The sequence below is a fragment of the Sturnira hondurensis genome, unplaced genomic scaffold (assembly GCF_014824575.4).
Source record: "Sturnira hondurensis isolate 20B ecotype Veracruz unplaced genomic scaffold, ASM1482457v3 Scaffold0003874, whole genome shotgun sequence".
NCBI classification, from domain to species: domain Eukaryota; kingdom Metazoa; phylum Chordata; class Mammalia; order Chiroptera; family Phyllostomidae; genus Sturnira; species Sturnira hondurensis.
Window position 1 is genome coordinate 2,619,442 of NW_028076505.1, and position 25,731 is coordinate 2,645,172.

Here is a 25,731-nt window from a genome sequence, read left to right on the forward strand (position 1 = left end):
AGGTACAAGCCCGTGGAAAATACAGCACAAATTTCACATGCTTTTCTTGTGAAATTAGTCATTCAATGAGTGACACGCAGGGCAGCAAGATTCTTGCCCAAAACAGAAACCAGAAGAAATATCGCTCTGTTGGCATGTAACATTCCAGGAACACACTCTGCTTTTAGGACAGAGTGGAACTGTCTTCAGGGTCACCCAACTGCCTCAGACACGGCCCCCTTCCTTCAGCTCCATGAAGAAAGGTCTGCTGAATTTGCACTTGGCCGGGGCAGGGCTACCCACTCCGGAGGCAGCCAGGTTGGCAGAAAGCAGTCTCTCGAGCCCACCAAGGAGCCCAGACTCCTCATCCCCAACAGAACGCTGACTTTTGGCTCAGATCCTCGGCATTTCTACCTTTACAAGGGTCAGAGGTCAGGGGGACAGGCTCAAGGTTAAAGAGGAACAGCCCGACACGGATATCCTGGGAGAGGCAGCATCCCCAGTAGGACTCTTCCTCCTTCACCAGAGACATGACAGGGCTGCCCAGAAAAAACAAAGCCCAGACCCACGAGTGCAGGAAACCCAGTGTGCTTCACCGAGACAAAGGTCAAGTTCCCAGGGGAAGGATGGGGAGGGCCGCCTGGCAGCGCTGTCCTCAGATCACAGAGAGTCCAGAACTGGGTGTTATTTCCTAGGATCACATTTTAAGAGGGTCGTGAAAAGGCTAAAAGGGCCTTGAAAGCAGGGTTTCCTGACTAACGAAGGATTAAAATCCAAGTTCAAGTGTAAGGGGCAGAAGGACTCTTTCCAGTTTAACAGGTCTCAAGCTCTGCCCTACAAAAGAGGGATTAGCCTTCCTATGCCTGAAGCTGGCTGATTTTGCCCCAACACGAAGAACTTTCCGAGTTGCTGTGCAGCCCATGGCTGCCTTGGAAACTAGGTAAAGGAGACGGGGTGGATTTGTACCCTGTGGCTGCTGTTTGAAAACGCCACACCGCTGGTGGTGGTGTGAANCAGGGGAAGGATGGGGAGGGCCGCCTGGCAGCGCTGTCCTCAGATCACAGAGAGTCCAGAACTGGGTGTTATTTCCTAGGATCACATTTTAAGAGGGTCGTGAAAAGGCTAAAAGGGCCTTGAAAGCAGGGTTTCCTGACTAACGAAGGATTAAAATCCAAGTTCAAGTGTAAGGGGCAGAAGGACTCTTTCCAGTTTAACAGGTCTCAAGCTCTGCCCTACAAAAGAGGGATTAGCCTTACTATGCCTGAAGCTGGCTGATTTTGCCCCAACACGAAGAACTTTCCGAGTTGCTGTGCAGCCCACAGCTGCCTTGGAAACTAGGTAAAGGAGACGGGTGGATTCGTACCCTGTGGCTGCTGTTTGAAAACGCCACACCGCTGGTGGTGGTGTGAAACAGCAGAAAAAGGGGAAAAAGAAAAGGAAAAGAAAACAATCAAATCTATTATTAAAAAAAGAATAAAACAGCAGAATTTTATGTGTTCCCTCCCGTTCTGGAGGGCAGAAGTCTGTCCAGGTCAGCTGTATCTTCTTCAAACACGCTCTACGCCCCCGTCCTGGGGGAGGTATCAGGGAGCAGCGCAAATGCAGACGGTGGTCCCCAGTCCTGTCCACGTACGGCAGGGGAGGGAGGGCTGGGCACGCTGTTCTCATAAGCCTCCAGTAGTTCATCTCCACCTGCTCTGAGGGGGACCCGCCGGGGTTCACAGTAGGGAAGCATGTGTACACAGGGCGTCTCCATTTTTAAAAGGCAGTTCAGGGCTCAGTTGGAGGAGGACAAAGGGCGGAGTCGAAGGACTAGGGTGAGGCACTAAACCTGTTCTAAGCCTCTTGACAGCCAAGGTGAAAATGGAAGAGGGTTGAATTATACAGTTTTTAGGTTTTTTTTTTTTACTGAAAGGAAACATATACATTTGTCTGGAAAGAGATTTTTTTCACGCTACTAGAAAACATGTTTTATGAATTCTTACATGAAGAATTTGGGGGAATGTCAGGCGCTTTTTAACTGCTTCCTTCTTACTGTGGTTTTGCAAAAGATTTTTTTAAAACATCCTTGTGGCTAGCTTTTTATAGAACTCGAATTCTGATGTACAAATTATTGTGCCTGGACTGAGGGCCAGCCTACTTTTTACATAATTCATATACCCCAGGTGCCTCTTGTAGGCCAGCATTTTCCTTTCAAAAAAGAGATTTAATTACATTTGAGTGTTAAAAATATATACTAATTGTTGTAGTAGAGTATTATGTACTAGAGTGCTTATGGGAATATTGCTCCCCCAAACACCGATTTCAGTATAAAAACAGAAGCCTCAGCCTGTCACCTCACTTTGACTCAGCTGTGTCCTTAAAGACCCCGTCTCCAAATACTGTCACATCAGGACGGACTGGGAGTTAAGACTGCAACCTACGAATATTGGGAAATACAGTTGGGCCCCTGACACACCATAGCAACCCAGCTGCAAAAACAGCTGAGGCTGTTCCCACGTTGGCCTTCGTGGATGCTGCTGCAGTGAGCGCTGAGCTCAGGGCGGGCTTTGAGACGGTCGTTTCGTTTCCTATGGATACATTCCCGGAAGCGGAATCGCTGATTTTTTGAGGAACTCCCACGCTGTCTTCCACCGGGTCCGTACCAACAGTGTGCACAGGGTTCCCTCTTTTCCACACCTCGCCAGCACGCACCTCTTGTCTTACCGATGGCAGCCATTCTGATAGGTTCACAGTGATGTCTCGTGTGGTTTTGATTTGCATTTCCCTGATGGTGAGTGACGTTGAGCATCCGTTTTGTGCTTGTTGGCCATCGGTACATCTTTGGGAAGATGTCTATTGGATTATTCGGGTTTTGCTATTGAGTTGCATGAGTTCCATACATATTTCGGACACTAACCTCTGAGCAGATATATGATCTGCGGATACCTCCCCCCACTCCGTAGGTTGGCTTTTTGCCTCGTTGGTGGCTGTACAGACACAGCGAAATGTTTCGATTTGGGAGCCCTCCCTGTTGATTTTCACTTCTGTCGCCTCCCTCTGACGCCCCCGAAACCTTCTCTTCCTGTGCGTCCGCAGACAGCCCTCCCTTCAGAGACTACATGATCCGCAATGTCACCAGCAGCAGCTTCCACGTGTCCTGGCGTTTAAACGGCACGCAGAACCGCACCTTCCACGTGCAGGTGTACCAGGGTGCAGAGCTGCTCAGGAGCGCCAGGACCCAGGAGACGGCCGTGGAGGTGACTGGACTGGAGGCTGGAGTGCTGTATGGGGTGAGGATGAGCTACCAGGCGTGCGGGACCAACGTCACCGCCACGCTGACCGTCAGAACTGGTAAGGCACTCGTCTGAACGCCAAATGCCACCTGTGAGCTGGCCTTTCTATCCCGGTTCCGCTGGCCCCAGGGACTCAAAGCGGTGCACCTCTTATTGCCGGGCAGGGGCAGCCATGGGCCTGCCCCCCACACCCCCGTCCTGATGGGGCCGTGGCGCAGTGTGTCCTCTGCGCAGTGTCTGAGTGGTCAGAGGCTCCCTCGATCCCCTCCACCACATCCTGCCGTGGCCAAGTCAGACACCTGCGCTGCTGAGGGCACCCTGGGACCCCTGCTGCAATACAGTCTAGAGGACTTGTAAAGCAGTCAGATAGTGTGAGGCCGCAGAGTGGTGAGGTAGAGGCTGGTGGTGATTTGTACTCATTGAAAGACTTCTGTCACACTCACCTCCACAGGACTGAGTGTGCATAATCTCCCCAAGCCAAGGCCTGAGCACCATGCAGCATCTTCACAAAGCACACCTCATTCCGTGGACACGCTGACGCTGTGCCCGCCATGCCGGTGCTGTGAAAAAGCCCCCCCCCCCCCCCGCACCTCTGGGAACAAACACCATGTAGGAATGGGCTGGGGATCCCGGTGTGCAGAAGGCAGCTGGCGGGGCCCGTGTGACTCTGCCAGGCGGCTGACTCTGCCCCGCCCTGAGGCTCCAGTTCCCCTTTGCTCAGCCACGGTGGCACCTGGGTTATGCAGGACTCAAGCTGTTTTTTGAAAATCACTCCTGAAAGAGGAGGCTTTATGAAACACATGGACAGAAAACCGGGGGATGTGGGATCACTGGATTTCAGCTAATTTGCATGACTGTCTGTCCCAGCTGCCCGTGTGTTTGGGGTCACTGTGAGGATCCTGAACCGCACCCTGACCGAATCGTTGCTGACCCACGACAGCCCCGAGTACCGGGGCTTCTCCCAGCAGCTGCTCCAAGAGGTAAAGCCAAGGGCAGGCACAGTGCTCCCCTCTCCATTTATGGGGAAATCAGTCCAGACTTGGGGCCGGACTATTTTGGAATATGTGGCTTTGATTCAAACAGTCGACACCACTTGGTCCCGCAGCTGGGCTTTCTGTTGCACTTCCCTCCCCGGGGGCCTAGGGGGGACTGTCTGCCCACTTGGGGTAGCTTTATTGAGGAAGCGCTTACCAGTGGCCGGGCACCCTTGCGTCCCTCTGGCTAGAGGCGGACATCAGCACACAGCCTGGGAGAGCCAGCCCGGTGGCAAACATTACACCCTCAGAGGGTGAATTAGAGAAAAAAGCGACTTCGTAAACTGTAGGGAGCCATGAAGGGTCTAAGATTTTACCCTTCTTGCGAACTAATAAGTTAGCCTGTTCCTGGGGCCTGGATGCTGGCGGGAAACACACAACACCTGGGTCAGAGGCAAAGGACTTTTTTCCAGCGGAGCAGGTGGCATGAGCATTGGTGCCCGTTCCCCTTCTGGTCCCCAAGGCCGGCAGGGGCGACTCTGAGGGGCCCAGGTGGGTGAGGCACACACAGTAGGTCTGCATCACAGCAGGTGATCCCCAGTCTTAGGGCACCTGAACCTTTGTGACGGGCTATGAGCAAACTTCCCCCCCTCCGTAAAGAGACATTATCATTAGTATATCAGACAGTGAACCCATGTGCCCTTCATTCAGGAGGGGGCCTGAAGGCTCTCTCCCCCCAGGCCGTTCACCATGCAAATGTCTTGGAAAGATCTTCTGAAACAAAAGAGCAGTTAGTGCTTCTTCTGGCAAAAAGAGTGGAAATACAGAGGCCAGAAGGAGGGGCATCTCTCAGCACTCACTTACTGGGAAACCTGGCTTCTCCGCCGCCTCAGAGAATCTGCTCTTCTCCGTGGCACTCGAGAGCGTGCCTGAGCTGTGTGATAGGGAAGTGGGGTGAGACGGGTGTCTCCCTCCCTCCGGCAGAGTGGACCCTGAGTCTCTGGCTTGGCTCCTGTGTTTCCTGGGGGGATACAGCCCTGTAAGTGGGGGCAGCACCAGATAGCCACGAGATTGTTCCTTGGCGGCCCCTGAAGGTCACCTGCCCCCTCCATCATGCCACCCAGCAGCCCCTCTGCCTCTCTGTCCCATCGATGACCTTCACACCGACTTGCGGGGCCCCCAGGATGCACTGTGCATCTGTCCCAGGCTCCACGGCAGGTAGGCTGGCTGCCGTGGCCCCGTGAGTCCCCCTCACAAGCACCCAGTCTGCTGCCCCAGGGGAAGCCTGGTTGGGGTGTTTGCCCCAAGAGGTTGGTTGCCAGCTGCCTGTTCGTGGCTGTGAAGGGGACACATGGATTCTGCGCCCCATCTGTCAGCCTCGTTTACGGTGTCGCTGGAAGAGCAGCCCTGACGAGTGGCTGCCGCCCCTCCTTGGCCAGGTCGAGAGTGCCTTTCCGCCGGCCGTGTCCGACTTGCACAGGAGGGGGAAGCTGCGGCTGCGGATTGTGTCGCTGCAGGCCGGAAGCGTGGTCGTGAAGCTCCGAGTGACGGTGCAGGACCCCGAGTTCCCCGTGGGTGTCTCCACGCTGGCCCCCATGCTCCCGCGGCTGTGGGCGAGCACGGTGTTCCACATTGACCGGACGGGGACGCTAGTGCAAGGTAGGTCCCCTCCCCGCGCCCGAGTGTGCCTCCCAGATGTGCGCTGATGCCCATGCTGCAGTATTTGGGGTCAACATTGACTTTATTCCAAAAGAAAGATAAGGCTAATGAAATTCGAATCTTTATTCTGTATTACTGCCCCGAATCCGGGGCCCAGGACCCGGGTCCTTCACACTTGCTGTTCCGGAAGGGAGAAGTGACCCAAAGGGCCCACGGAGCTTATGCACTCAGAGGTGTCACTTGGTCACCATAGGCCCAGAGCTCCGAGTGCAGCCGGGCTGCAGGGCCCATGAGGGGAAGAGGACGGGAGCTTACTGTGTCTGTGTCAGCCCAGGCCCCACCTCGCCCTGTGTGACTCACCGACAGGGGGGTCTGTTCCATTAGGCCAAATGTTGCACAATTGTAGTTGGTGTTGCCTCAAGGCAGGAAGTCAGAGATGAGGAAAAGAGACTGAGAGAGAGAGGTGCAGAGACATTGAAAGAGACAGAGATGAGGGGGAAAGGGAAGGTGTGAGAGAGACACCAAGGGACAGAGAGAGATGGGGGAAGAGGGGAAGGGAGGGTGAGAGGGAGAGAGGCAGAGGCAGAGAGAGAGAACCGCAGAGTAGGGAAGGCTCTGCTTTCCAGCCTCAGAGACATGGCTGCCTGGAGCAGCGAGGACACCCTCACTCCCTAAGTCAGGGAGCCTGTCTGGGGCTCAGTCTGTGGGAGGGGCGTCCGCTGGCCCCCAGGGGAGCTGGAACCAAGAACTGTGTCGTCTCCTTGGAGCACTGTCCTGTGCTGGCTTGCTGTCCCCCGGCCCCCAAGAATGCAGGGAAGGCCAACCCTGTATTACACTTGAAGCCACGCCTGCCTGCTGAGCCTAGGGCTTGCTCTGTCACTTAGCCCCTCGGGGATGGAGATGACAGTGGCTCTTTGCACTTGGCAGGCTCTGGGTGTGCTGTGGGTGGGTCCTCGGCCTGTGCCCCTGGGGCCCCCCTGAGACCAAATAGGAGCTATCCACCGCTTCCCAGAGATGGCCTTATGCCCCAGGGCTTGGGTTATTCCAGATCTTTGTCAAACGATGCAGCGTGTTGAATGGTGGCGTCCAAAAGAGATGTCCACACAGAGCTTCGGAATGGGACCTTCTTTGGAAGAAGGGTCTCTGAGGTGGGGTCTGAGATCATTCTGCATCTGGGTGGGCCCTACATCCAGGGGCAAGTGGCCTTAGAAGGGTCAGAAGGCCACAGGGGTGTAGGGACACAGGGAGGAGGCCATGTGAAGATGGGGTGGTGTGGTCACAAACGGAGGAACCCTTAGATTCCCAGAGTGGGACGAAAGGACCCTCCCCAGGAGCCTTCGGCAGGAACCTGGCCCTGCTGACGCCTGGAGTTTGGGCTTCCACCTCTAGCACTGGGAGAGATGTTGTTTAGAGAGGAGGGGAAAAGAGGGAGAAACAGAGGGAGAGACACATTGACATGAGAGAGAAACGTTGACTAGCTGCTGCTTCTATGCACCTTAACCGTGACCAAACCCGCAACCCAGGCATGTGCCCTGACTGGGAATCAAACTGGTGACCTTTCATTTCATGGAATGATGCCCAACCCACTGAGCCACAATGGTCAGGGCTGAATTTTGCTGTTTTAAGCCAGGGTAAAAGCTTGTGGTAACTTGTTGTGCAGCCTCAGACAACTCCCACAGAGGAAGAAGAGGCACCTTGCATGGCTGACATGCTCGGGTTCTCAGCAAACTGCTTTGAAGGAGCCCAAAGTGGAGCTGCAGGGGCCCCTCAGATGGGAAGAGCCCAGAGAAGACCCGTGCCCTGCAGCATTCCTGACCGACAAGGGGCTGCTTGCGTAACTCATGCTGGAGCTGCGGGGAGGCTGGGGGAAGGCTCCCCTGTGCAGGCCATTGTCCTTGGCCCCAGACCAAGAGGCCTCGGGCTGTTTATTGGTGGGGGAGGTGTCCTGCCTGTGCAGATTTTTCTGACCCAGCTACCACTGGCTTCTGACACCAGAGCCCGCAGGACTGTCTCTGGGCCACAATCCCTGCAGTGGTGGCAGCACAGGCCTGAGCCCACGTGTGGGGAGGGCACTGTCCCCTCCCAAGAGGCCCAGCCCCGAGGGCTGGGAGCAGGGGGAGAAGCACGTTTACTGCCAGTCTGCAGAAAACCGGTGAGGAAAGGGCACCCTTCCTCTGTGGCTCGCACAGAAAGGGTGCTCTTGGCATCACCAGAGCGTTCTGGAATCATTTGGGGGCACTTGCTGCCTGTGAGTCAGTGTGTCCCAGCAGTGAGGGGGTCACGTTGTCCTGATGTCATCGTGTCCCTGAGGCCCCTCCATCCTGGGGTCAGTGGGGGGCCATGTGTCAGGAGGGGTGACCCTGTGCTGGGGGCCCAGATGCTGAGCATGCCCAGGTCCTGCTCAGTGTGCCCCGAGGGAGGTGGTGTGACATGGCAGGTAGTTCCTGGCTTTGCCGTGAGGCAGGAAGGTTGTAATCCCAGCCCTGACACTCCTTCACTGTGGAGCCTGCCCTGGAGACCTGACCTTCCTGGACCTCTGTGCGCTCACCTGGGAAATGGGAGGACTGCCATGCACCTGCCTCTTCGGGCTGCTGTGTCAGTGAAGGCACAGTGTGGGTGCGGGATTTAGCACAGGGCGGGGCCTGCAGAAGGTGGCCACATCTCAGGTCGGCTCTTTTCTAGGACCAGTTTCCACATCACAGGTGAGTTCTCAGGCCTGGAAGGTCCTCCCGGGTCCCCTAAGCCCCCGCTGGTCCTCCCACTCAAGGGGCTCCTACCTGCTGCCTCCCATCATCCCCCATTCTCCTGCCCCTGCTTCCCCTGTGCTTTGGGGTCTGCTCCCGGGAAGGACCAGGCTGCGCATTTGCTCTCAAGTGACAATGACCAACTGGGCCTCCGTGAGGCCTCCATGAAGATCCCTGTGCTTCAGGGTTCTGTGCGGATGGCTCACCAAAAATTGTAACCAAACGCAGGTCCTGCTACCTGCCACAGTGAAAGCCAAACGGGTGAGCCAGGTGCAGGTGAGAGGAGGGAAGTTATTCATGCAGATGTCAGCGACCTGGGAGATGGGGGACTCTCGTCTCGAAGCCCATCTCCACCTCTCAGTGCAGGCAGAGGTTTTTATGAGGAGGGAGAGGGAAAGCAGAGCAAAGAGATCAAGGGAGGGGGTTGCAAAGTTCTCTACGTGCAGACGAGCACAGTCCACTCCGATAAGGAGCGGAACTGGTCAAGCGATGGTCTGGTGTGCATCCTCCTGGCCTATGTCATCCTGGCTTCCTGCCATCCTGGTTTTGTGGTCGAAGGTCAGCAAACCTCCCGGAGCTGGAATGACAGAAGGTCAGAATCCATATCTTTTGAAGTTAGTTCCTAGGATTCTTACACAAACATGCTATTTATAAGCTACATATTAGAGTCAGCACTTACAGAAACGATGTCAGAACACTGTGCTGGGTTGCAATTCCCTGCTGTTACACAGGCAGCGGGGGAGGGACATGAGCAGAGGGAGGTGGCCCTGAGACTGCCACTGTCCATAGTGCCGCACCCCGCCGGTCTGCAGCTATGGGCTTTCTCTCTTTACGTTCAATGGCGCTGCTTTTGTCCAGCTTCAGGGTGTGGTGCTGTTACAGCCAGGTTCTCCGTGCATGCATTTCCCCTCAAGTGGGGATCTGATGCTGGTCCCCAGGGGAGACAAGGGTTCTGGCCCCCACTTCACCTCCAAAGGGGCACCTGGGCCCCAGTGTGAATGCTTGTGAGGAGCGTGCCCCTCCCAGGACCCAGGGCCTGGTTTTAGACCTTCCCAACTCATTCCTGGGGGTGGGGGCACATGTATCAGGAGTCAAAACTTTGAGGTGGCTGTCCCCTTCTCATGGGAGGTGAGCCACACCCTTGTCCCAGCCTCAGGGCAGCAAGAGCAGAGCACAGCCTCCTCCCTGGGACTCCTGGCCAGTCCAGGAGGTACAGGGCCGCTTGGCAGCTCTGATCGAAGACTGGCCTCCTGCCTCTGACCTGGAGAACCGCCTGGCCTTGGGCTTTGATGAGAGGCCAAAGTGGGGCCGCTTTGCTCGGGCTTGCTGGTGAACTGTGTGCCATGGGGGGGGGGGGGGCAGAAAGAGGCTACAGAGGTCACCAGCACTAAAAATAGCCACCAGGGGCTCAGCAGGTTTGAGCCCAGGACTCGACTGGGACCTTGCTCTCCTCAGGGCCCTGCTGCTGGGCAAGCCTGGCCCTGTCCCTGACTTCCAACTCCCCAGCACCCTGGAGCTGCCTGCAGGCTGCAGGTCAGGCAGGGTTTCAGTAACATCTCGGGCCGGGGCAGCAGGGCCCTGTCTGCAAAAGAGCCCAGGCCAGGGGTGTGCGTGTGTGTGTGTGTGAGTGCTGCCTCAGCTGATGATGAGTGAGTCTGCTGGTCTCCAGGGAGCTGCTTCCATGAAGACCACGTGAAGCAACTCTGAAAACCAGGAAATGGGCGTCTGAGCCCTCGGCTGCAGAGTTTTCTTTGCACAGAACTGAACTCATCCCTTATCTTGACTTGAATCCCAGCCAAGCCTGAGCCTGCTGGGTGTGGGTCGGGGTGCTCAGCCTGAGGCTCCAGCGAGGCATGTGCAGAAGGGGCTTGCAGCCCACTCCCACCCAGGGAATCCAGTCTCCTCCTGGGGCCCCAGCTTGCCCTGCTAGCAGAGGTGACTCTGTTCAGGGCCACCTGCTTCCTTGGGGGGAGGGGAGGTGGGCCAGGCAGTGACCCAAAGAGCTGGCTCTGGGTTGAAGGATGAAATTCTAGGGGTGTGGGAAACTGCCCCCACCCCAGCTCCTCCCAGCTGGAAAGTCAGTTTGAAATATTCCTTTGAGTCTAGCATCCTTGTTGCATGTAACACTTCATTAATGGGTCATGAGCGAAAATGCACAAGCCCATCAGATTCTTTCTTAACCCAGGTGCAAGGGTGGGGGGGGGGTGGTCCCAGGGGTCCAGAAGAGGGGAGAGGAGAGGGTGAGAGAAAGAAGGGAATGGTGTTCCCGATGAGTTTTGTTTCTCAGTTGGGCCTAATGCAAACCCTGGCTGCCCACTGACTGGAAAAGGTGGGGCTGGATGGGGTACAGGTGGCTGAGCCAGGGCTGGGGGCCGTGGGGCATTTTGCAGGGGTGGGGACTTATCTCACATTCTTCCTTGCCCAGATCAGAAGGGTCAGGGCTTCCTGGTGACATGGAGTCTGTGGGCCTTTACAGTCATTTCTCAGAGCAGGAGCTCAAGGGCCATTCCTGTCCGTGTCAGGGAAAGCTCAGGTCACATGCAGCTGGACATCTGGCTCACTCGTCTTCCTATTTCTTCCTCGAAACACTAACTGTTAGGGGATGTTGACACACCACAGAGATTGTGTCTTAGAACAAAGAATAAACAAGGAAGAAACACGTTCTCCTGTGGGTGCTAATGCCTCCAAAAGAAACCAACGACCCCTAAATTTTGCTCTCAGTTCAGCCAATGGCGAGAGTCACTGCAGTCAGGTGCTTAGCTTGTGGCCTTGGTTCAAGCTCAGGCTTCTGGGGAAGGGTCTGTGCAAGGCCTCCTCCCAAAGGTCTTGGACACTATGGGCACATCCCTCAGTCCTGGCCTCATCCCCTGGTTCATTTGCTGCAAAGACAGTCAGGAGGAGCTCTGCTCTGTCTCCAGCCATTGTCTAAGCAGCCTTGGGCCCTTTTCTCACCGGCTCCGGTCCTTCCCTGTCCTCCCCGGCAGATTGGGACGAGTGTGCAGACAGCCTGGAGCATGACTGCTCGCCGGCCGCCCAGTGCATCAACCTGGAGGGCTCCTACACCTGCCGCTGCCTGACCGCCAGGGACGCTAACCCCTCCCACGCTGGCCGGGCCTGTGCAGGTGCGCCCTGCACCCCTCCCCTCCCCTCCCCTCCCCTCCCCTCCCCCCAGCTCTGGGCTGCCCCTACTCCCACCCAGGGACCTGGGCATGGGGTGGGGCCCGCTTCTCCATCAGGCACGAGGGGCACAGGGCCCAGGGCCCGGGGCCCACCATACTGTTAGGAACCCATGGAAATATTTTCATTTTAATTTCTTTTAAAATCAGAGAAAAGAAATTAACATAATAGCCAGTATCAGCAATGAATCCAATCTTTATACCAGTGCAGTTTTAAGACATAATTTTTCTTTTTTTTATGGACAAATGTGCTCACGAGAGTCATAATGCAGCCCCCAAGGAGGGGACCCCTCCCCGGGGTGTCTGGTGCCCAAGAGGCTGTAGAAGCCCAGGCAGGTGTGGAGAAGGCCCTGATGTGGGACCAAAAAGCTCTTCCCTGAGTTTGTTGGAGGGCCCGTTCTGATCACTTGGTGGGGCTGCCTGGAGGGCTAAGGCGAGAGGCAGGAGGAGGCCCGAGCCGATGCACAGGGCTTGGGGGGACTGGCCACGTCTACCCTGGCTGCGGGCGGCGGTGGGGGCACTCAGCCCCCTTTGCCAGCCCAGAGAAGGCCTGTAGCTGGAAGCTGTGGCCTGACTTGCTCCCTGGCAAGGAACGCTGCTCCTCACCCGCTGTGCATGTGGTCCCGCCTCCTCCCATCCAGGAGGCTTCTCTTCTCCCGTCTGCTTCTTAGTCACGTGATGTCCAGCAGGCGGGTGATCCCATCCAGCACCACACCCCCCCCCCCAAGCACACATTTGGGGACGTTGCTCCCCTTCCCAAGGGCTGGTTAAATTTACTGGAGGCCTGCAGGAACCAAGGCCTGCATCCCTGTCCTGGTTCAGCAGCGACCCCCGTGGACCCCTGCTCTCGGGGTCTCAGTGTCCTCATTTATTATGTGGAGAGGCTGCTCCTGGGTCTCCACGGGGGTTGCTTGGGTGACACCCACACTAAACGTTGAAAGTCACAGACTGAGACAGCGTTTGTTCCCACTCAGGGCCCACTCGGGACCCACCCAGGCGGCTCTGGCTCGTGGGCGGTGTCTGGTGGGCTTTGCTCAGATGTGTCTGGACAAGACGCCCCATGTGAGAGTGGATGTCTTTCAGCAGGTGACGTGGTGAGCCCCACGGAAGGCGCACAGTCCCTGGTGACAGGGGTAACAGCCCCCGCTCTCAGCACAGAAGCGGCAGTCCTTGGCCTGGAGACCCCTGCCTCGTCACCCAGCCCTGGGCACCCATGGGGCACCCCTGCAGCGGGCCAGGCCCAGACCCCAGAGACCCCGCCCCAGAGAGGGGACAGTGGCATGGTCAAGCAGGACAGAAACAGCACAGGGCAAGGTGTGGAGGAGAGTGAGCCCCGTGAGGCCCCAGGTCTGGGGACGAGCCAGTGGGCGGCCAGCAGGGCTCCCAGGCCAACCCTCAGCTCCGTTCCTGGGGCCGTGGATGGCCTGTTGGACACCCCCAAATGGCTGCTGAGGAACACCACCACGGAGCCACATGCCTGGCCCAGCTCTGCCGAGGGCCCCACGGGCCACGTGTGGCACGCCAGCCTCCCCACGTGGGGCACACTGCCCGCACCTCTGGACCCCACAAGGCCACAGAGCACAGACCCTGGACGCTCCAGCTCCCCAGACCTGCCCTTGGCCTCCATCCCCGCGTCTCTGAAGCCCCCAGCCTGTGGTGAGTGCCTGGAGTCCTAGGGACAAATGGGACCACGTGGTCGGCATGAGCTCCAGGGGCACAGATGTCGGGCACAGATGCGTGCCCTTGTCGGGTCAAAGCTCCTTCAGGAACACTCAGGCGGGTTTGTCAGGTTAGGGCTCTGTGCCCCCAGGCGCAGAGCAGCCTTGTCCCTGGGCAGCTTCTGGTCCAGTCAGGACAAGACTCCGTCTCTGTTCTCTCCAGCCCTCCCCGCCCCTTCTGAAGCCACACAACTGCCAACAGCTGGGGCAAGAATTCAGGCATCTGGAGGGGATGTGGGGCACGTGTCACCGTGAGCAGCAGGGCACAGCCTCCAGCAGTGTTGGGCCCCTCCGACATTCCTGCACCGCCCTAGCCTCGCTGACCCCAGCTCTGCAACCCCCCCACCGCTGTGCAGCCCCCCAGCCGCGCTGACCCCAGCTGTGTTGACTCCAGCAGCTCCACGTTACACGTTACAGGTTACACGACAGGGTTGGGGCATCGCCAAGGCCCCTGGGTGACAGCTCAGGAGACAGGTGACAGCTCTGTGCAGGAGAGGGCCTGGCGGCCTTGCTGGCGGGACTCTGGCTGGCGTCTCAGTGATTGGAGCTGTCAAGCCGTCTCCTCCCCGAGCCGTGCAGCTTCCAGGACGGAATTGTTAAGCCCCAGTAAACCTGTGCTCTCACGCGCCCCCAGGCCCCCGGAAGAACGGTTCTGGAGCCAGTGACGCCAGCTTGCTGACTCCTCAGTGTCTGCCCAGGGCTTGAGGGAGACAGGGCCTCTGGAGGAACCGCCCACAACCTGCTCAAGAGGCCTTCGTTTCAGTTAGTCCAGGGACCTTAGAGACAGACCCCCAAACCGAAATGTTGGGGTGCTATCCAGGCATCCTGCATCATGTGCTTGGCTTGCAGCGAGAAGACTGCACAGGACTGCTTGGGGCTGGTGTCCTCTGAGGGCGTCTTAGGTCCCAAGTGGTGCATTTGATTCTCCCCCTGGGTGAAGCTCCTCCTCTCCTTTCTCTTCAGAATGTGAGTTTTTAATCTTGGCGTTTATGTCCACTTCCCAGTTCCTGCCCCCATTGGAAGGGTTACAGTCTCCAATGTGACCAGCACTGGCTTTCACGTGGCGTGGGTGGCAGATCTCGCCCTGCGCCCCATTTTCCAGCTCACGCTGATGTCCACTCGGAGCCCCACTGTGCACCTGGAGACCCGGAACGCGAGTCTGCAGCTGTGGGGCCTGGAGCCCGGAGTCTTGCACCTGGTCGAGATAGTGGCCAGAGCGTGTGGGAGAGACAGTGCCACAGCACACCTGAAAGTGAGGACAGGTAACGGCTTTCGGAAACACTAATCGCCATTGGCTCTTAAAGGGAGGGAAAATGCATGGAAAAGATGTTCGAAGGGGCTGGATTTACTTGCGGGCTGCTGACTGTCCATTGGCTTCTCAACGAGGACACAGCTGGCTCACTTCACACTCGGCTGGCATGGGATGTCAGATAGTAGGTGGCTCATTTTAGGAAAAGGGGTTGGGTGATGGTGGGCAAAGAGTCAGGGCTACAAGGAGCTCCCGACACTGCCCGGGAGTTGCAGACACCTGCTGCGTCCTGCGTGTGGGAAGACGTGGGTGGTGCAGATCTATCGGGTGTCGCCTGTTCCTTCTGACCTCTGTCACTCTCAGTGGACCCACATCTGCTTTTCAGGAAGAGTGAGAGTAGACAGCTGGACCCACAGCAGTCTGTGAATGATGTCCCCAGAGCCTGGGGGCCGCAGAGCGAGAGGGATGGGAGTAGAATCGGGCCAATCACGTGTAGGCTCTGATAAGGTGTGGCTGATGGCTGACCATGGTTATACATCCAGATAAAGCTCCTCTTTTCTCCTCATCAGCACTGGTCGCCCGGAGAGTTTCTTGAATGTCTAACTTCCCTGCACAGCCAAGGGCAAGCCTGATGCTGCCAGTCAGTCCTCAAATCTGGGTGGCTGTCTGGGAGTCCATGGCGGCCGTCTCCGAGGTGGGGTGCGCACCTGCAGGGGTGCACTCAGAAAAGTTTAGAATTTTTGTTTATGTGCTTTAATGTTCTAATTGGCCATGACTGGGAAGCAGAGGGAAGGTGCTCAGTGTGCTGTTGGGTGAGTTTGTGGGAGCTGGACAAGGGGAGGCCACCGTCGGCCGGACAGTCAGGCAGGACAGCCCCGAGTCAGCGTCAGTCTGCCCTCTGAAGGTCTCACCTGCTGGAGGGAGGGGCTCCCATTGGGAGCCCGAGGTGGAGCCATGTCCGCTCACACCCATGCACCTGTCCTGCTCCAGATGTCTTTACGATCAGGCCGCACATTCCAGTTGTTGGGAGTCTGGAGTGGTGGCCCTCAGTCACAGCGGTGGCAGCGATGCTGAGGACACAGGGTTTGGGCTCAGTCTGGAACACGTAGTGAAACGGTGCTGTGGTTTGTCTTACCACAAGCTCCTGGGGAGGGGACTCTCAGTTCCTGATGGGAGAGCCCGGCCCGTGGCAGGGGCTTCCCAAATACCTGGTGAAGGGCTGAGTAAGAACTGAGACGGCTTTTGTGCCGGAGCGGATGTGGCCAGGCTGCGTTCCCGGGCCAGTTCTGTAACAGGCACTTCAGGGAGTCCTACACGGAGGAAAAGATGCAGGTGGAACTGGCCGGTGCCAGAGTAGCCGCTGCCCGGACCCTGCCGAGGGGCAGGGCCACAGGGAAGGGAGAAAAGGCGCAGTGTCAGGACCCCGGGCCCTCTGTCGTGGGCTGTGGGGTCTGAGTGAGGCAGGTCAAGGCCACCAATGTCTGGGTTTGCCAGGGACGGCCGGTGTGCACCGGGGCCCTGGCATGATGAGCTACTAGTGCCTTGTCTCACTCTCCAAGTTGTCCTCCCTCGCTGGTAAGTTTCCGGGACACGCTCTGCACAGATGATGACACAGGCAGGGAGGAACAAGCTGTGGGGGCTGAGCTGCCTCCAGGGCTTCCAGAAGGTTCTCCTTCTGTCCCCAGGCTTTGTCCTGGTGTCCTCCAGTCTGGGCGCTGTTCCAATTCTCTGCAGAGCCCAAGTCGGCCTCAGTTTAATATCCTTCCCGGCCAACTTGGAAATGCTGCCATTAAGACGAACATGATCATCTCTCCCCCAAGTACATTCCTGTTGCAAATGAGTTTGCGCTTCCTCCTGCAGCTGGCCAGAAGCTCAGTGGAAAGGTCAGAATAGCGAACGTCGGATACTCAGAATCCTTCCGAAACACCAGCAGCAAGGAGTCCCGGGATTTCCTAGCACTCTTTTTTAGGATGGTGAGTCAGTGAAATTGCCCTTATTTTTTTGTGGGATGGGAAGGAGGGAGGGAGGCGGGTGGAATCCTACCTGCAGCTAAGCAGGACTTCCACCCAAAGGTGAGGCGGACGCCTGTCTTCAGAAGGAAGCTGGGACTTCCAGCTCTGGCGTGGTGCCTGGGTGTCCCAGGGGCTGTCACCAAACAGACAAATCAGCAGAGGGGGCACACTTCAGGGGCTGTCACCAAGCAGACAAATCAGCAGAGGGGGCATACTTCTTTCCTCCACTGCACCCTTGCTCACACAGCTCCCTGTTGGGGGGAACCTTTATTGAGGTGGGACCCCTTGAAGCAGACAGCCCCGCCCCTGCCTTACAAGAACACTTTTTTGAAAATTGAGATTTCTTTCAGAAACCACAAAACTCAGTTTGGTATTTGCAAAATTGTGCAGCTGTCACCACTTTCTAATTCTAGAACATTTCATCACCCACCCACCCCCAGAACCCCGACCCATTGGCAGTCACTGTCTATCCCCCCTTCCCTCCGCCCCTGGCAGCCACCAATGTGCTTTCCGTCCCTGAATCTGCTTGTTTGGGACATTTCACAGAAACCGAGTCATCCAACATGTGATGTTCTGTGTCTGGATTCTTTTCACTGAGCATCGCGTCTCCGGGGTTTATGCAGCAACATCAGAACTTCGTTCCTGTTAGTGGCTGAATAATATTCCATCATGTGGGAGGACCACATTTTGCTTGTCCATTCGCTCCTTGATGGACATACGGGTGTTCTCAATTTTGGACTCTTGTGACCAGTGCTGCCAGAACCCCTGGGCTTAAAAAAATTACTTTTCCTACTCTGCCTTGGGCTGTCCTCTGCCATCCCGTTAGCATTCTTCAGGACACTGTGTTGCTGCAGTGTAGTCAGGTGACATTCTCAGTGTCCTTTTTGTTGGAGGTTAGATTACCCCTGGGTGAATAGGGAGCATACTGGTCATAGCCTAGTGATCTTATTTGCACAGGGAAAAATCTCATGTGTTTCAGCTTCTCCTTCTTCTGGGAGTTTACGACCCAGAGGAGCGGGAGCTTGGCCGCACTGTCTCGTGGTGGGGTGTCCTGCCATGTGGCAGCTGAGCAATGCAAGTGTCCCCACCTTTGGCTCTGTTCACCCAGCCAGCGTCGCTAAGTGATAAAACAGTCGCGCCGCCTCCAGGAACTGTCCAGCCGAGGCTCCTGGGACCTGGGATTCCACTGTTTATCCTGGCCCCGTGCGTGGATTCCAGCGTTGGCGGTGGTTGGATGCATTCGTGCATCCGTCTCCTTTTGGGTTAATGATCGTTACCCATGATGCTAAGCAAACACTAAAACCCGTCCACTGTGCTCTAGTGGTCTCGTGCGGGAGCTCTGTTTCTGCTCTGTCTCAATTAATCTTTCCTCTTTAAACCTTTTCCTCTTTTGCCTATTTTGGGTACAGGCTTTTTTTTCCTTCTTCTTTTTTGTTTGTTTATCTAGAATTTCAGGATAGCAAATAATTGTGCCACTTATATGTAGGATTTTAAGACAAATTTTGAGAAGTTGTGGCATAATTTAGCATCCTGTTTTTTGTAAGTTTCTATCAAGGAGCTTGGAATTTGGTTTGAGATTGGTTTGAAAATCAGCTAAAGGTAACAGTAACATTAGTCCAAGACTGACAGGTGACTCTTAGGAAGTCCCAGAAGAGCAAAAGAGACACAGAAAGGGAGGGAGAGATAGATAGATAGATGATGGACAGATAGATAAATAGATACAGACAGACAGACAGACATAGGTGGTAGGTAAGAGCTGACTGACCGAACGAATGGTAGTAATGTCAGCCATCTGCCTGAAGGCAACTCTTGGTGTCTGGGCCTCTGCAGCCTCTGATGGGTGACAGGGGACTTGCTCGGGTTGACTGTCCCAAGACTGTGCCTTGAGCACCTCCTACAGTGCAGAGGTGGCCACGTTTTCTCTGCGAGCAGAGCCTGGAGGTGCACTTTGCCACAGAAGATTTCCATTGCACGGACTCCTTACTGGGCACCACTGTGTCGTGTGTCTCCATGGACATGTCAGCCGTGAAGGGCCACACTGGAGCGATATCGTGGTTGGTGTAAGGTGCTATCCAAAGTGATGGAGTAAAAAGCAGGCCTCTGAGAGGCAGGAACAGGCTCTCCCAACAGGGCTGCTTGTGAGGGAGCAGTTTTTAGAAAGGCAGAGAAGAACAGAGGGGTAACGTTCTAGATTGTTCTAGAAAAAACAAAGCAAGGGAGGTGGTATCCCTCCCTATGACTGCTCATTCAGCCCCGGGCCCCGCCGTGGCTCCAAGCTGATGGGACAGATCCTTAGTGGTGCTGTGAGCCCCCTGTAAGTGACAAGCCCCAGGGCAGGGTTTTTATACCCAGCCCCACCCTGACTGGCTGGTTCAGGGCAAACGGGCTTTTCTCAGTATCTCAGACCCCACAGGCACAGGGAGTGGGCCCAGACTGCCCTGTGGCTTTGACCTTTTGGCCAAGGCCAGCCCTGCTGGCCCCGGAGGAGCCGCCTCGGGACAAGGGCCCTGTTTGCTCTCAGGTAGCTCTTCTCACCAGCTCCATTTCTCTACAGGTGCGGGAGTCCTTGTCGCCCACCATGCGCCAGCACCTGGACACGGGCGGGGTGCAGGTGGAAGTGACCCGAATCTCCAACGGCAGTGTGGTGGTGGAGTTTGACCTGCTGATCCTCGCGGACCTGGAGGTCCAGGAAGTGTCTGCCGCGTTCCTCGCTGCCCTTCAGAATGCCTCTCTGCTGGAGGTGGTCAGTGGGGACACCTCCCTGTGGGGTACGTGGAGGTCGGGCCTGGTGGCGGGTCACTGGGGCTGGGGTGAGAGGCCGAGGGAGCCCAGCGACTGCCTTTGTTTCTGGAAGGTGTCGCTCACGTGCCTCCTCTTCAGGGCTTCCCTGCCTCAGATGAAGGTGGGGACAGATGTGACCCTCCTCTCACTTGCTGCCACTGTCTTGCTTTTGTGTGTGTGTGTTTTGTTTGTTTGTTTGTTTGTTTGGAGGTTTAAGGGTTGAGAACACCTTCTGGTGAATTCGCAGAGATTCACGGGGCGCGGCTTCCTTGTCGCAGGCTGCCCCTGCCCCCCTCCTCTGCTGCCCGTTCCCGTGGGCCAAGGGCAGATCCATCCCTCTCCACAGCTAGACTTCCTGCCAAGCACAGTTGCCAAGGAGATCGTAGAGAAAAATCACTGAAAGAAAAGCAGGGAGAACCATCAGCGTAGATTCTTTTCTCATATTGTCGTAGCTCACGCGGCCATGACAAAACACCACGGACGGGTGGCTTAACCCACAGACGTTTATCTCCCAGACCTGGGGGCCAGAAGGCCCGGATTCAGGGCCCAGGGGGTCTGGTTTCTGATGAGGGTCCTCTTTCTGACCTGTGTCCTCGGAAGGAGAGCTTCTCGGTGTCTCTCCTTACAAGGACATCAGTCCCATCACTTCCGGCCCCGCCTCCATGACCTCATCTGACCTTAATGAGCTCTGCAAGGCCCCACCTCCAAACACAGTCACCCTGGTGCTTGGGCTTCCGCAGATGGACTTGGAGGGGGCACAGTTCCGTCCACAGCACGTATCGTACAGAAAATAAGTGATACAAAGCTTCTAGTCGCAGGTTTAAAAACATCAGAGACAACACAGATGAGTATTTTTCTGAGTTTTTGAAATGAGAAGGGCTTTCCAAGTTTAAAAGCAGAAGGGAATCAAGCCCACAGAAGAAGAAGCTGGAATATTTGACTCCATAAAATTGTAAATTTTTTATGTTAAAATAAAGGCACCATAATGAAGCAAGTAATGAACCAAAATGTAATTTCAGTAATTTGATGAAGAATAATACTCTACATACATGGAAAGATCACATGCATTGGTAATAAAACGTTACGAACCTGACAGATAAATGCAGAGAAGTCTCAAACGGACAGTATGCGAAAGAAGAGATGTAATGACCGAAGGCAGCCCACTAACACAAGCCTCTCTTCTTTCCCACCCAAGAGCACTTTTTAAAAACGATGACACTGCTGAATGGGTCGTGAAGGTGGGACTAGAATAAGCTTGCGCTCCCTGGACACCAACTCCAGTGTGTTCATCAAGAGCTACAAGAATGTCCCTCCACTTTGACTTTGGAAGGTCACCTCTAGGATCCCGTCCTAAGGAAATAGGTCACAGTGAGACCATAGTTTACACCCGAAGATATTCACCTTCACTGTTTCTTCAAAAGGCAAAGTTTGGAACTCTCCCATCGTCCCCAGATAGGGAAGTAAAGGTTAAGTAAATCGTGGCATTGGCCGTTCCAGGGCTCTCGGGCAGTGATTGAATATGGGGTTTGTGAGACAGAAGAATTTCCGACAAAGGGACGAGTGAGGAAAGCAGGACTCGCGTTTGTGGACAGAACACACTCTTGCCTGTGTCATAGTCTGCGCTTTATTCAAGGGATGAAATACGCAGCAGCCGTGCGAACAGGGTCATGTTCGGGAGGGGATCTCCAGAGTGGGCGTTGTTCTTTGCGAAGCTGTTCTGCTTCATTTCCATTTTCTTCGGTAAATCTGCTTTACTGTCACCAGTGAGTGAGTGAGCGTGGAGGTGGGAGGCAGGTGCGCCGAGGGCCTTCGCCCAGGACTGCCTTGCCGTCCAGGTCCCCCACCCGAGACCAGGAGTTCCCCTCCTGCTCCCTTCAGAGTGGCTGCTCTGAAGTGACCCTGCCCAGCGTCCCTCCCAGCCCCGGGACCAGGAGTCCTCCTTCCAGAACAGCTCCCGAAGCCTTCCTGACACCTGCCCCCACCCCACACCTGTACCCTGAGCTCTCTCTACGTGGCTAGCTTTGTTGTGGTTTGATAATTTCCAACTTTCGCCGAGATGCATGTTCCGGAAGGTGGTCTGGAAACGACCGGCTGGGCTACCCTCCCCCGCAACCCTCCAGCCGACTGAGAAGTTCTCCTGTTTGTCCCCCAAATGCCGCACAGACTACGACGAGTGTGAGAGGAGGGAGGACGACTGTGAGCCAGGCACGTCCTGCCGCAACACCCTTGGGTCTTTCACCTGCAGCTGTGCGGGCGGTGCCTCCGACTTCCCTGTGGAATATTCCGGAAGGCCCTGTGAAGGTAATATCCTCATCGCCCCCTTTCTGGCATACTGTTGGGTAATCTGTTCTTTTAAAAGAATCAACGTGCTTCTTTTCCAAATGAGGTCAGCCTATTTTTGTGTCCTGGGCTAGTTTCCTTACATGTGTTTGTGCACATGCGTGTGCGCGTGTGAGTGGGTATGTGTGCATGCTTGTGTGTGTGCATGTGGGTGCGTACATGCTGCCCCCTCACGTTCTCCCATTTAGCTCCAGCCTTCTGGGTCGTGCCCCACATCCACAAGTGCTTTTTCCAATGACTGAGGTGAGAACACACACACATGACCTGAGGGGTGTTCTCTCAAAGGCTAAAAGATCCTGCTAGATGCGCAGCCCATGGGACAAGCAACACACATGAAACATTTCCACTCAGCCCCTCTTTCCACCCAGCACTGTCCCTGTTCCGTGGGGCCTTAGTGGGTTCAGCAGTGACTCAGAGATGATGCCTGTCACCCAGGGGTCGATGGTCAACTGAAGGGAGACAGATGTTTATACAAGCAAACAGTTGTCACAAGGAATATGGAACAGGCATCATTTGAGGTAGAAGCAGGAGGCCCAGAGGAGACTAAGTTGTTTTAGCCCCATGTATGTGGTCAGGGAGGGCTTCCTGGAAGAGGTGTCCTAGAGCTGGTCTCAAAGGATGGCTAAGACAGCACTGGGCAGAGGGGCCTGTGGTGGGGCAGACTGTGGTGGGGGGGGCAGTGATGAGTACCGAGCTGTGAAGGTGTGACGAAGTCACACAGCTGGACTGGCTGCAGCGTTGGTGCCTGCAGGATATGGGTAGGAGAGGGGGAAGCAAACTGCCAAGGGCAGTAGGTGAGATCAGTGGAGAAGGCTGCAAGCTCCGGGAGCAGTGGTTCGGACCGCATCCTGGAGGCTGGGGGAGCTAGGTGGGGCAGCATAGTGCTGGGCGAGTCCTCCACCTCCCAGTGAAAGCAGGCACGTGCCGGGGTGGCAGGCCATGGACCCAGCCTGTGAAGGAGGGCCCCGAAGTGGGCCAAGGGGTGGTCCAAGTCTGCTTCATGCAGACCAGGGAGCCAGCCCAGGGAGAATGGTGGGTGCCTTTGAGGAGCCTCTTCATTCTCCTAGAGGGTGAAACCAAGTGCCCTGGGGGACACAGAAAGCTGGAGCAGGAGCAAGGAACTCAAGGATCCTGAGAGTAAACTGTACTAACTCATCTTAGAGAGAGGACTCGGGGACTCCCAAGGGCAAATGGCCTGTTCCAAGTCCACAGGCTTGGCAGATGGCCAGCATTGGCCTGGAAGAGGCTGGGAAGGCAGAGGGTGCCTTGGTTTCCTGGCCCACAGGGGCCCATGGGGAGTTGAGCCAAGCCCAGCTGCCTGGGCTGGCAGAAGCGAGCAACAGGTGTATGCGTGTGGCCATGGCTGGACTGTGCAGTGCCCAGGGGAGCTCCTACAGAACATAGGTGGTTCCCGGTCTGCTCTTCACCTATTGCCCCCTGTGCCAGCCTCGCTGTCCAGGCTCACATAACAGCTCCAAACACAGAGTCGCACTTTGCTTAGATCTCCTTGTGCCTTGCAGGTGACTCTTCTCTCAACACAACCCAGGCCCCCACTTCTTCTCTGGCCCCCAGCCTAGAGCAGCCCCCAGGCCCAGCAGAAACTAGGGCTGCCTCCGTGCAAGGTGACCGGCCAGCCGCCCAGGGCCTGCCCCCGAGGCTGAACCTGACAGGCGCGGTCAGGGTGCTCTGCGAGATCGAGAAGGTGGCCATTGCCATCGAGAGGCGCTTCCTGCAGCAGGAGTCTATTCCTGAGTCCTCCCTGTACCTGGGACACCCGTCCTGCAACGTGAGTGACAGCAATAGCACACACGTGTTCCTGGTGGCCGGATGGAGCGAGTGCGGAACCCTGGTGCAGAGTGTAAGTCCTGGGTGTGGGGGGTGTCCAAGCTGTCTGCACCCCGATGTGCAGAGGGGCCCAGGGAAGACTCTGCACCCCAAGGTCTCTGACTCTGGGTGAGGGACCCAGCCAAGGAGTCGGAATAAGGCCACGTTCTCACAGGAGAGTGGGCTACACCCTAGCATGGGGGGGGGGGGCGGGGCTGAGGGCCCAGCCCTGCAGGAGTCCCAGGGCAAAGGGCCTGGGGAAGGTCTGAGAGTCAGGGGTCACAGTGTCCTCTCATCCAGTCTGATGCACAGGCAGGGCCGCCAGGGGAGAAAGAAAGGCAGGAATTGTGGAGCCTGTGTGGGAATGTGGCCGTCCATGTGCACAGGTGTGAGAATGTGGATGTGTGTGCGTGTGAATGTGGTTGTGTGTCTGTGGGGGGGTGTTGGTGCAGGCTGGGCATGGGCAGAGCTGTTTAGCTCCTGCCTGGGCTGTTCCTGCAGGTGGCTCCCCAGGGGAAGTGCCGCTATGGGGGGCGAGGGCCTGGAGTTGAGGCTGCAGGCGTCAGCTCATTGCCTTTGTTTCCCTGAGCTGGGCAAATGCCTGCTGTAGCAATTATACTCGGTCGGTCCAGGAACTGGTGGAGCGAATGGAACTTCGTCTCACATGAGTCATGCCACCCCTGGAATCTGCACAAGGTCTTGCTATTCTTTGACGTTTGTCCACAACCCTTTTGCCTTGAAGACTTATTTGAACAAACACAGCAGATTACATACAGTTAGCAGGTCCCGCCTCCCTTTTTCGTGGTTAAGAAGTTTACGTTTTACTGGCCTCCGGGTTGAAAACGAAAGTTAAATTTACAGTCCCATCTCTGTGTTTGATGACTATAAACAGACCATGACAGGGAGAGGCAGAAATGCGTCCCTGCCCCCAAAGTCTTGCTAGAGCGCAGAGTCACTTTCACATGTCCCTGTGAAACCCTTCTGAAGGCAGAAAGGGGCTCTCCCGAGACACTGTGCACAGCCATTCAAGGCGCCCCCCTGCACCACTGTGAATTCACATTCCGGACCTGGCGTGCCTGCTACGGCCCGTGGGAGACTTGGCCACGTGCCTGCTAGAACGACACCGAGTGGAGTGAGGGTCTGCTCCTCGGCTGAGAAGCCACAGGGCCCGTGAAGGTCAGGCCAACAGTCACTCCAAAGCACGGAGACACAAATACAAGCCATTTCTTAAAAGATGCGAACACCAAGAGGCAGGAATGCAGAAGTGTGTAAAGGCTGCTGTGGGGACAAACCAGTACAGAGTTGTACCAGTTCGTTCACAGAAGCTAATGTATCTCCAGTCTGTACAAAGGAAAATGAATTTTAAAAATGAACACGGAGGGGGCCCTGGTCGGTGGGCTCAGTTGGCTGGAGCATCAACCCGTGTGCCAAAAGGTGGCAGGTTTGATTCCTGGTCAGCGCTCATACGTAGGTTGTGGGTTCAAGCCCCAGTCAGGGCATGTACCAGAGACAGCACATCAATGTTTCTTTCTCACATTGGCATTTCTCTCTCTCCACCTCTCTCTATCTAAAAACCAATTAAAAAACATAAAAATTAACACAGTTTTCAATAATTAAAGTGCCGCTATTTATATGAAAACCCAGATCAATAATATCTTCTAAAGATAATCTCATGGCCCCGATACAGTCAACTTTACCAAAGTTTGTCCAGGTCTGTTTAATACATGAGGAGGGTACATTTGTTCTATATTTCATATAAAGTAGCAAGCAAAGCAGAAGGAGAAAGAGACTGCGGAACCCCCGAAAGCGGCCACGCCCCTCACACCCCTGTAAGCGCTTCCTACACACCGTGTTTTCTTCTCAAACCGTCTCCGTCGGAGCCTGTTGGGCCCCTGGACTCCTCATCTGTCGGATTCGTGGGTCCCTTGATAAAGTTAGCCACAGAATTCTCATTGTCAGCAAACGCCGAACTGACGACCTTACCAGGGTCAGATGTTTTC

General features: G+C 55.9%; 1 protein-coding gene across 2 annotated transcripts in view; it reads left to right on the top strand.

Moving 5' to 3' along the window:
• UMODL1 (uromodulin like 1) overlaps positions 1 to 25,731 on the top strand; it is a 53,219-nt gene that overhangs the window by 17,380 nt on the left and 10,108 nt on the right. The window contains exons 7-16 of one of the 2 annotated variants that reach the window (XM_037043022.1): positions 3,058 to 3,312; positions 4,122 to 4,234; positions 5,668 to 5,887; positions 11,616 to 11,753; positions 12,891 to 13,463; positions 14,530 to 14,787; positions 16,635 to 16,747; positions 19,341 to 19,554; positions 21,731 to 21,868; positions 23,428 to 23,765. In XM_037043022.1, coding sequence (XP_036898917.1) covers positions 3,058 to 3,312; positions 4,122 to 4,234; positions 5,668 to 5,887; positions 11,616 to 11,753; positions 12,891 to 13,463; positions 14,530 to 14,787; positions 16,635 to 16,747; positions 19,341 to 19,554; positions 21,731 to 21,868; positions 23,428 to 23,765 — 2,360 coding nt within the window. The remainder of the gene's footprint in view (positions 1 to 3,057; positions 3,313 to 4,121; positions 4,235 to 5,667; positions 5,888 to 11,615; positions 11,754 to 12,890; positions 13,464 to 14,529; positions 14,788 to 16,634; positions 16,748 to 19,340; positions 19,555 to 21,730; positions 21,869 to 23,427; positions 23,766 to 25,731) is intronic. The other variant, XM_037043021.1, reaches the window with a different exon arrangement.